The 12,091-nt window shown below is 36.9% G+C and overlaps 1 protein-coding gene across 2 annotated transcripts in view; it reads left to right on the forward strand.

Annotated features, from left to right (window-relative positions):
• The window catches only part of ck (unconventional myosin-VIIa ck), a 526,896-nt gene that overhangs the window by 256,014 nt on the left and 258,791 nt on the right, over nucleotides 1–12,091 (forward strand). For both annotated transcript variants that reach the window (XM_090413984.1, XM_090413985.1), the window contains exons 20-22: nucleotides 6,673–6,780; nucleotides 6,932–7,063; nucleotides 11,474–11,545. In XM_090413984.1, the coding sequence (XP_090270110.1) occupies nucleotides 6,673–6,780; nucleotides 6,932–7,063; nucleotides 11,474–11,545 (312 nt within the window). The remainder of the gene's footprint in view (nucleotides 1–6,672; nucleotides 6,781–6,931; nucleotides 7,064–11,473; nucleotides 11,546–12,091) is intronic.

Consider the following 12,091-nt stretch of genomic DNA (forward strand, 5'->3'; position numbering starts at 1 on the left):
TTAAGGAAGATTTTAGGTCTAAGGGAGATAGTTTTGAAGCTATCTGGTGCATTGGTGGTTGCTATTATAGGCTAGGGAGGGATGTCACACATCAACAGATTAGTACAATGAGTGCATGCTAAGCAGTTAGCATGGACTTTAACCCATCGGTACATAGATTGACGGTATAAAAGGCCTTCCATTTCCATGGCAAGATGGAAATGGAATTTATACAGTTACTAAAGGATAATAGCAAGCACTAAATGTGTGATGGAGATGACCAGGAGTTTGAGAGTGCTGGATTTGGTAATAATAGCTTCATGTGGGGAAAGTGACCATCCAGTCTTCATTGGGCAGTTGCTAAACATAGAATTCTTAGCCAAGAAGAAGTACAGTACATATATAGAATTACAAATTCTGGTGATTATGGCAAACTTAGGAGACAGCATGTAGCAGTTCTAAGTCATAAGAAACAACAAGGGAAGAATGTCAGTAGTGCATGATAGAGATTTTTTAAGAGAAGCAATATTATGAAACTTAAATAGATAATAACAACATAATCTGTTAAAAAAAGAAAGAAAGAAAGAAAACATTGTGGAGAGAATATAAAGAAATATAAATATAAAATATTACAAGTCTCATTTTGTACTCTCAGACAATGTCTCTGTAACTGAGAGGAAACCTCACTTACACAGGCAGCCAGCCTGGTGTTGACTGAATGGTTAGCATATCTAATCTCCAGCCAAGAGGCTGTGGGTTTGAATCCCACCAAAGGCATCGATGTTTGTGATTGTTCTACTAACCAATTACCATATATACTGCTGTGACCTGTGTTCTGGCACAGTATGACAATTTTTGCACCATAAAAATCAAATAATAATAAAAAAAAACTCACACAGGCATACATTCACAAACTTTCCCCCATCACCCCCCTCATCAATATGGTGTCATAAAACACTAACCCATAGAGCTTATAACCTTTGTTCCAATGAGACTTCTCCTGGAACAGAACTCAATCATATACACTACGCTTTTCTATCTAATGGCTACAGTTCCCACAATATATAAAATAAAAAAAAATCCTTTCCACGACCTCTTCAGAAAGATTTTAGTAATGCTATTACCACCTCCTATATCCAAGGCACTTCAGAAAAAATATCCAGAATCTAAAAGAGATACAATCTTGGCACCCACTTTCAAGTCCCACTTAAAACTAACTACAGGCATCTGCTCCACTGAAGACAAACTGCTTCCACTCTCAGTTCCAGATGTATATAAAGTTCCTTTTTTCTGCTAGTTGGCTTGCTATTGCCAAACAGGACGATCAACTACTATCTGAATGGAAGAACATAAAAAAAAAACATCTGTAGTCATGATTATGGTCAATCTGGCCTTGCAGACCATGCTTTGGATACAGCTCTCAGAATCAATTGGAAAAAGACCATCATGCTCCATCACAGTAAATTTAGAAGAGAAAGACTGTTTTTAGAATCTGCTGCTGCTCTTAAAAATGAGCTTAATTTAAATAAATATGGTTTCATAAAACTTCCCAAAATATGGAAAACCCTAATACTTCAAGATCCCAGTAACATCTTAGGCTGCTGATATGTTCCATAGAGGGCAATCACATAATTAAGACTCTAGTCTTTCATCCACTTGTTTCAGTTAGTTTTGTGTTGCCTTGTGTGTGTGTTACAAGTCTCATTTTGTACTCCCTGATAATATCTCTGTAACTGAGATGAAATATTGAAATCATTAAATACTATTTTTAATAATTTCCTGATATTTTTTCACTCTATTAAACTTTTATTATGAGTTTTCCTGGCATTGGGCCCCCAACACATGGTTATAAATCAGTATTTCTTCTATTGTTAAGATTTTGAAGAAATTATGAGAGATCATATACAAAATTAGGTAGATGAGAGCAATATTTTTTTATGCAGTCCATCATGGATCTGTTAAGGGATCTGATGTTCTTGTTTAAGTAATCTGGTTGCTTTTTATAATAGAGTAGCAGGATGAGAATAAAGCATTCTTAAGGTTCTTGGATTTTGCAGAGCCATTTGATGCAATATCATGAGACAAGTTGATATTTAAGTTGCAACATATGGGCTTGGATATCAGGTTAGTGGATTGTATTGGTAACTGGTTTTCTGATAAATATCAGAGAGTTTAATGTTGGGGGTGTGGAGGAAGCAGTTTCAGAGAGTAGGAAGGTTACAGGTGGAGTTCAACAGTGTATTATTATTAATATCTGACCTCTGTGAAATCAGAGACTCATCATGGGAGGTCAGACTATCACACAAATCTCATTCAACCATGCTTTAACTGATTCACTGTGTCTACATTTCAAAATATGCTCAGGCAATGCATTCCACTCACCACTCTCCATGCAAAGAACCTTCTCCTCGCTCTGCTCACACCCTCCTTATGCAGTTTTCAGGGATGGCCTATTGTTCTACCCCCCCCTCTCTCTCTTCCATTCTATAAAAATTTTTTCTTATGTCAATCTGATAACAACCTCTGACTAACTTATATGTATCAATCATATCCCTCCTCCTCCTATTGACAAGGCTTTGCAATTTACATTCTTTCAATCTGTCTTCATACTCCACATTCCAAAGACCATTGACTTCTTTTGTGAATCCTCTCTGGATCCTTTCTAACATATTTTAATCACCATAAAATCCCTGTGACGATGTCTGTGCACAATAATCTGTATGAGGACTGATCAAGGGCTTATATAATGAAATCATAGCCTCATTATTTCTGCACATCGGAGTCCTCACATATCATTGCCATTATATGATGTGATGATTACACAGCTAGTGCAATGTGGCTTCCTAATTTCAGATTGTCGTTCACCACTACTCCTAGTTCTCTCATATCCTTTACCTCCTTTAAAGTTTACCCACCAAGTACATACTTTGCATCCCATCATTGCTTACCAAATTTCAAAACCTTACACTTTGTAAACATTGAACTGACAGTTCCACTTACCTTTGCATTCATACAGGCTATTCCAGTCCTCCTGTAAGGTTGTAACATTTGCTTGCCTCTGCATTGCTCTCTCTCCAATTTTTTGCCATCTGCAAGCAGTTGCATATCACCAGTTAAACCCATCTCAATATCATTAATATACAAATTGAACAACAATGGCCCCAGTACAGATCTCTGCAGCACACCACTAGTGACGTTCCTCTTTTGGGATACTGCATGCCATATACAACTTTCTGATACCTATCTGACAGCCAGTCACCAATCGAACTCACTAGTCTGTTATCCAATCCCATCTGTTTCATTTTATTTAAAAGCTTGTCGTGTGACAGTCTATCAAAAGCTTTTGCAAAATCTAAGTATACTACTGTATAGGCCTTCTCCCTTGTCTGAGACATTTGTTGCCTTGTTATAATACATAAGTAAGTAAGGTTAGTAAAATATGATCTTCCTTTAACACATTGCTGACAATCACAGAGAATACTGCTGTTATTAACCCATTTCTATACCCTAGTTTTACCACTCTTTCCAGTACCTTAACCACAACTCCTGATATATAGATTGGCCTATAATTTGTAGCCACATCCTTTTATGCAGTGGAACAATTTTACCTTCTTTCCACTCTCTTGGAACATGTGCTGTTGTAAGACACTTATTTAATTTCTTATATTTCTTATTCTTATTTAGTTTGATACTGGGAACATTACTGTTCATTCTTTATGTCCATGATATTATCACTGAAGTACTGGAAGATACTCAGTTGATTGCAGATAATATGAAATTTTGGAGGGTTGTCAGTAATAGTGCAGATGTGTCTCTTCAAGAGGCTTTGTTTAAGCTGGAAAATTGGAAAACAAATGGGGAAAGCCAGTTTAATGCAGCTAAATGTAAGGTTTGGAAATTTAGGATCAACAGTCACTTGACTCATCTAAAGAGATCAACACTTTATTATTATTACATGACACCTCCAAGTCCAAAGACTCATCGAGAGAGTGCATCTACTCTACAACTCTCCGTCTTCACCAACTACAGCGAACCACATCATCTACAAGAACAAAGGGTCTTCCCTGTAAGAGTATGACTAGTAACTTTAGTCTGTCCACCACCATTAGTATTTCCACAGACAATCACAAACATCCATGCCTATGGCAGGATTCAAATCTGCAGCCTTTTGGCAGGAGAGCGGATACTCTAACCACTTGGCCAACCAGACCAGCAGACACTAGCCATTATTCACACAATACCTGTCATACCTCCTCTTAAATTCATTCACTGTAGGAGCACTCACATCTACCTCTGCAATCCATTCCACTTCATCACTCTCCAAGCAAAAAATCTAGTCTGCACATCTAATCATACTCTTACAGGGATGACCCTTTGTTCTCTCCTTACTCATCATATATTGAAAAATTTCTTTAGTGTCTCTCTTATAGAATCCCTTTAGTAGCATAAGTTTCTAACATGTCCCCTTTCTTCTGCCTGTCAAACTCTGCAACCCACATACCTCTAATCTATGCTCATAGGGAGCTTTCCACAGACCTGTCACCATCTTGATCACTATTGGTCTCTGAATCCTCTCTACCATTTCCTAATGCCCAAGAAACCCAAGTGAAAAGCAAATCTGTACACAGTATTCCATATGCTGCCAAATCATCATCATCATAATAATACTCCACCAAGTGAGTATAAAGCATCCCATCTATTGATCCTAAATTTCCCAACCTTACATTTAGCTTTATTAAACTGACATCCCCATGACTGAATCACTATCTTTATGAAGAGGGTAATAATCTCCCTATCTTTACTTGTTAGTGTGTTCATCAGCATCCAAGTAATCTTTTGAGCTATTTTGCCAACTTTTGCAATGTCCTCTGAACTTCAAATCTCTGTCCACCATCATCCTATATCTCTAGCCTCATCAATTTCCTGTTATCTAGTACCATCATTATGCTGCAAATTATGTAATCTTTTTCATCCTGAAGTGTATTACCTTATGATTGTCAATCATTGTCCTTTGTCCTTGCTGCCATTTATTTAAATCATCCTGCAGGACGTCTACATCGCCTTTATCAACTATTGTTCTCTTCAGTTTTGCATTGACAACAAACAACAGAATGTCTCCCCCCCCTTTTTTTTTGTTTTTTTTACTATATCATTAATATACAAATTAAAACATAGTGGCCCTAGTATGGAACCCTGGTGCACTTTACTGGTGACCCTCGTTTGCCTTGTTTCACCTCCACAATGTCTGTCTGTCTTTCAGCCATGTTGGAAGGAGTGGAAGAAGCAAGGGATATTAGTTGATTCTAGATAGAAATTTGAAGTTCAAAGGACATATTGCTAAGGTTATGAAAGCAATTAAGAATTGCTGCATTATTGAGGAGGATATTGACAGACAGAGATAAGAGTGGTGATGCCATTGCCCAGGTCAGTCCACATCTGGATTATTGTGCTCATACCTGGTCACCAAGATTTGAAGATGATATAGTAACCTTCGGAAATCAATACAGATGCAAGCAAAAATTAGGTTTGTACAGTGTTGATTATGACGATAGACTAAGGTTATGCAAACTGTAGAGTTTGGTGGCTAGAAGATGAAGGGATGACATGACAGAGGCATTTATTATTATTACGTGACACCTCCAGGGAATCCAACGCCTCATCGAGGTAGGGCGCCTACTCTACAACTCTGTCTCCACCACTCAATCCACCAACTACAATGACCCGCAACTACACCAACACTATCTACCGCCGCCACTAGTACTTTCACAGACCATCACAAACATCCATGCCTACAGCGGGATTCGAACCCGCAGCCTTTTGGCTGGAGAGCAGATACACTAACTACTCAGCCAACCAGGCCGGCCAATAAAGTTATACACAAATTTTCAAACAATGAGGGGGGGGGTCAGTGCCCCTATATATAATTGAACAACGCAGGGGTGTTACCCTGCATTATTCAATTATTAATATGACACCTCCAAGGAGTCCAAAGACTCATCAAAGAACGGCACCCACTCTACAACTCTCCATCTCCACCTCTCATTCACAGTGATCCTCATCAACTACATTAACGGCATCTACTGTCCATCACCACCACTAGTATTTTCACAGACAATCAAACTTTTATTTAAAAAGAAACAAATCATTTAAAATGAGGATTTACAGTATTGATACTGGGGAGATTTTTTTCACATAGCAGAATAAGGGGAATGGGCCATCCTTGAAAGTTGTAAAAGGAACTTTTACATCTTTCAAGTGACTTTTTTTTTTTCTTTTTTTTTTCTTTTCTTTTTTTTTTGAATGGAGGGTAATTGGACCATGGGATGCATTACCTGATAGGCTGGTGAACGTACAAAAGGTTTATGGAATGGTATGATAGATTTTTTGTTGTCTAAGATGGTGGACTCCCATTATGAGTCTTCTGGCTTCATGGAGGTTTAGAAAAATAATAATAATCTTTCTACAAAAGCATAAGATCAAAATGACAGAGCTCATCAAATCAGACAAACAATGGACCAATTTAGAAGAAAGTTGTTAATTTGAAAACTAGTCATGAAATATGTTAGTACAATACCTGGTTATCCTTTTGAGCAGGTACACTAAAAATTAATGATGATTATAATTTTATTAGTGTGTGTGTGTGTTTTTTCTGCATACTAGCCATATCTAACAAAATGATTATATCTTTTATAGCATAGACATAGGCTGGAAGCCCTCAGAATTAGAGAACAGGAAGAATCTGCACTAAGGAAACAAATGAATCCAAAGAAAGCCAGGGAAATTGCAGAACAGAAATACAGGGTATGATTAAACCTCTCTCTCTGTCCCTTCTTCCTCTCCTTCTACCTCCCATTCCCAGGTTTGTGAATTAAATAACCATTTTATGGTTTGGTGCATTATTAAAAGTTTTATATTTGAAATCCCTTTCCTAATTCATAGTACAATTTTGTAGGAGCGATTACAAGAGCTGGAATTAAGGATCCATGAAGAGCAGGAAGCTGAAAGAGTTCAAATTGAGCAGAAAAAAGCTGTTATCATAGATGCTGTGCATCGACAGGAAGAGCAGTTAGATGATTCCAAGTTGGTAAGTCTTACATAAGAATTGTGAAATTTATGCTAACTTAAATGTTTATTTTACTTATTCCTTTTTATTTTTAATATCAGTTCATGCAAAAAATCACAATCTAAAACAGTGCCAGGACTGGGAAGCAGTTAAGCTTAGTTGAAGCAGTGACCTGATTTTATTCCTGAACAGCTAGAAGTTGTAGTCCTCAGAGAAAACTGTGAAGAAGGCTATTCCTGATATCAGAACCAGGTGGAACAGAAGAGGATGAGAAATTGGTTGATAAGTTTGAAGGTGAACCGTATATGGATGTGGACCAGCAACTACTGGTATTTATGCATGCTTAGAGGAACATGGAGGAATGATAGTGTCCAGTTTAGAGAGCATAGAATAGAAACAGAGCATCTATGAGAAAGGGATTGGAATAAGTGTAAGGAAGTGGAATATTTATAATACTATGATCTAGGCTGCACTCTTCTGGTTAGTACTAAGCATTTTCAGGGAAGGTTTAGATGTGCCATCCCATTTATGAAAATAGAATTCTAAGATTGGAAAGCCTGGGATTTATATAGTGCTGGAAGTTGCACCAGTAAGAAGTAGTATCATGAATGGAGGAGGATGGGTTCGAATCCCACATTTGGCATGGGTGTTTGTGATTGTCTTTAGGTGGGAGATGAACATCATCGCCTGGTGTGTGACCCCCCCTTCCCCACACACACACTTATTGGAGGTCTGAAGTGGCTTAAAAAAGTTCCATGTTTGATCTCTAGAACAGGGTTTTGGACTATGTAAAAAATAAATGAAAAATAGAAAAATATATATATACATTTGGTGTATATACACACATATATATACATACAGGGTGTTCGGGATAAATTTGACAGTTTCGTAAGGAAAAAGAAAATCTTCTTTGTATCTATTAAATTTAATGAATTGACAAAAAAACATTACAGGCAGAGTTAATTACAATACTATCAACAAGATTTACTCAAAATAACCACCATTAGCATCGATCACAGCTTCAATTCTGCTTCGGAACCTCGAACAAGCTGATGCTACAGTCTCCCTGGGAAGGGCCGCAAAAACTGTTTTAATTTTATCCATTAACTGGGCTTTTGTATTACTGGAAGTGCGATTGGTGTCTTTTTCAACTGCACCCCATACAAAATAATCCATGGGGTTAAGGTCTGGGGAGTTTGGAGGCCAAACATTTGGACTGGTGAAGTCGTAGAAATTTTCAGACAACCATTTTTGACTTTTCCCAGAGGTGTGGCAAGGGGCCGAATCCTGCTGCCATACATACGGCCTACCATTGGCTACCCTTGTTATCCAGGGCTTGACTACAGCTAGCAACTCCACGAACAAAGCCCGAATTCCAATGCCAGGGTTCTTCAACACCTGTTCCTGCAGATTTGCGAGGAATTCTGCTGTACGAACGCAATCAGATCGTCTGCTAGGGATCTTTCTTCTTGCTACATCCTCCTAGTCACCATTGCAAGTCTCTAGTTCATGCCTGATTGTTTTTACTGTATTCAGGGAGCATTGGGCAGCAGTCGTAATATCCTTATTTTGATGGCGGGCACGAATCATCATGATACAAGTTATTCTCTTCCATGATTCAGGTGGGTTCCAGCTATCCATCCTTTCTGACATCTTGTATATGAATGAAGAAGGGTCCAAACTTTTAAATGAAGAGAAGTGTGTGTGTTAATACATGTAACTTACGGAAAAATATAATTAATTATAAATATGTCAAATTTATCCCGAACACCCTGTATATGTGATATGTGTGTGTGCTTAGCCCATCCATGTTACAAAATGTGCTATAGATTTATAAATGGACTTTTGCGATTGGGAGCAACATTTAAAAAAAAAGGGAGAGCATCTTCTCCTGACTGGAGACTTAGATTATTTGATCCTTACAGCATTTGTAAAATGAAGGAGGAATAAAAGGTAGTGTAGCAAAATTATAGATAGGATCTGAGAAGCAAAAACCATAAAAGGATATTTAGTAACTAGCTTATATTCACTGGATTTCAAATTGGCATCTTCAAAGCAAAACAACATGTGATAATGTACATGTGACACTGAGTAATGAAAAGTTCAAACTATAATGGACAAAGGGTGGAAAGTCCTATATGGCACTCTCTGATGTTGACTAAAAGAAGTATTACAGTTGAGTAGGAGTTGATTTTAAAATGACAATCTCCTAAATTTTTGGCAGACTAATGTTACCATATTTGTTAAAGTTAGGAGCATGCTTCGTAGCCATTGCTGACTAAAAATAGTCTTTCTGACCTGTAAGGACACTTTTGTATAGCACATTGGTTTTCTTTCATTTAATCCTGTGTGACTGTGGTGTCCAAAGTGTGGTCTTCCAGTACTGACTTGCTATAACTGTGGTAGCAAATGCTCTCTTCCTGTCTGTTCATAGTATGCTAAGTCAGTCACAAGGAACTTTTTCAAATACCCGTTGACCATCTCCATGCTTTGTCTACACTTAGCAACATTGAAATGATGTCCTCTTTCTTTAACTTAAAACACCAACCAATTCAAATCCTTTTGTAGCAACATCACATCACAACTTCCTGACATTGCTCTTTCTAATTTAGCATCATCAGCAAACAACTGATATCTCCTCTCATGCCCTAAACTAAATCATTGATATATAAATATAAAAATAACATTGGTTAAAGAACAGAACAGAACTCTGTAGTATACTCCACTTGTTACCTTGGGAATGCAGCGTCCCTGTTTTTGGGCCACTGCATCCTCAAGGAACTTGCTGCTCCTACCATCTCTAACCAACCTACCTACCAAATTATATAAGTGAAGTGGATATTAAATCCAGCATTATTTCATAGCCAAATGTAGAAACTATGAAAGTTTCGTATAAAAAAAAAAAAGTTGACCAGAGAGTTTATGGGAATACACTCACTGGTATTCACAAGTTGCTTTAGCTCAGACCACTTAGAAGGCATAAAAGTTACCCAGTGATTATCGATCCCTATCCTGCTCATTTATCTCTTAGAAACTGTATAAATTCCATTTCCTTTACTCCCTCTGTCTATTCCTCTCAACCTATCTCCTCATAATCATTACTTGACCTGCACTCATGTTTATTTATCAGTACATCATCTACATTCTTGCTTATCCTCCCTGGCCTGTGGTAGCAACAAACCATATATTTCATCCTATTGTTCTCTATCTCTCTATATACCAGATACCTTAAAATTAACAACTCCTTTATACCCATCCTCCTGATATAGTTTTACTCTTTTGGCTTCAGTTTTCTTCTGCTATCATTAGCAAAACTTATAATGTTTTGCTAATGATAGCAGAATATATTTTCAAAGATAACTCTGTTATCTTTGAAAATACTATACCTTTTGCATGTATGAAGCAAGGTGTACTGATCCTATAACGTTTGGCCAAGTTGAACTAATCACTGCCCAAGACTGCTTACCCTTATTCTGAATACTTCTGGTATTAATATATATAAACTGCAATAACTCCTTCATTCAATAACTACCCCTACACCTTATCTTGATTATCCCAATAGTGTTAAGAACCTAGGGAGCTACATTTAGCATCATGTGATCACTCTCTCATTGGATCCACTCACCTGCATCTCTATTCTCATTTCCCTGATTCTGCAGATCTTAACTCTCACTAAAAAGTAATTTCTCAAGTCACCTAACTCCAGATCCATTTGAATGCATACATACACCTTATATAAGTCCTATTCCACCCATCAAATTCACTCCACACCATTCCTCTGGTACAACCTGTGACATATTTCATATCTTTTCACATACCACACTTGTTACCTGCTAGACTATTAGTATGCGCAAAGATAAAGATTTTTTTCTCTCTCTCTCTCTCTCTCTCTGCATCCTTACACCAGCACAAAGATTCTTTGATCTTTGATCCAGGGAAATATGATTTCATCATGCTCTTATGAAGAGCATGATGAAATCATATTTATCATAAAAAAATCCTCTTATCTTAAAATCATCATGCACAATTTGATTCATAGTTATTCTTTTTCATGCTCTACTTTCCTTTCTTGTCCCTTATCTATCTTTCTTTCTCTGCTATTCTATACTACCTTCCAGGAATTTCTCCAACCATTCTATTTCATGATTTGTTCTGTGGAGAATGCTGTATGTATGCTCTTACATGCTATTATATGCATCTCTCTCATTCTCATCTAGTTATTCTTTTAATTTTCCACAGTTTGGATACAGTATACTTATAACAAAATGAATAGCTTTTAAAACTGCACAAACTAGCAAACAAATAAATGCTCATGATAATTATTATTATTGCATAAGAAAATACTATATGTAGCAATCAGTTAATTGTATAAATAATTTATATTGTGAATTCGTTTTTGAATAATTATTTTTTTTAATTATTATTTCTTAGGTAGATGCCATGTTTGACTTTCTTCCAAGAACAGATTCTAGTAATGATCAAGTTGCACCAACAGCCTTCAAGGTAAAAATTGCTATCAGTTCCGATACTTATAGTAATGCATAACTGTTCTTATAATATTATTATTTATTATCTGGATATTTCTATGGAATCCTAAGAATGATTGTAGGAGACCCATTCTATCCATTATTCACACACTTGTCCTCTCTAAATGCATTCATTGACAATGTATTCACACTGGATTCATTTCACTTGTTTACCACTCTCTCCAAGAAAAAATCCAGCTTCTCATCTTTTTAACTCAGCTTCTGATGGTAAATGCCTTGGCGTGGTCTCCAATCTGATTATGTATTGAAAAATTTATTTTCCATCTGTACTTGATAGTATAGATGCAGAACCCCATTAACTTTTTCAGCCCTCTTTTCCATTTATCATTTTACCCATAAACTGTTAGTCTGTCCTCTTATCCCAACTAGCTAGTGCATTTTTTTTAAATATCTCATTCATCCTCTGAGCTAGTTTGTCTATCTTTGCAGTATGTCTCCTTGAACTTGTTTGTGGTGCCGTTCATGATGTTATATGAATCTTAGCTGCTGTAATAAAAATAAT

Source organism: Typopeltis vanoorti, chromosome 24 (genome assembly GCF_054136105.1).
Source record: "Typopeltis vanoorti isolate ZY-2024b chromosome 24, IOZ_Tvanoo_1.0, whole genome shotgun sequence".
Taxonomy (NCBI): domain Eukaryota; kingdom Metazoa; phylum Arthropoda; class Arachnida; order Uropygi; family Thelyphonidae; genus Typopeltis; species Typopeltis vanoorti.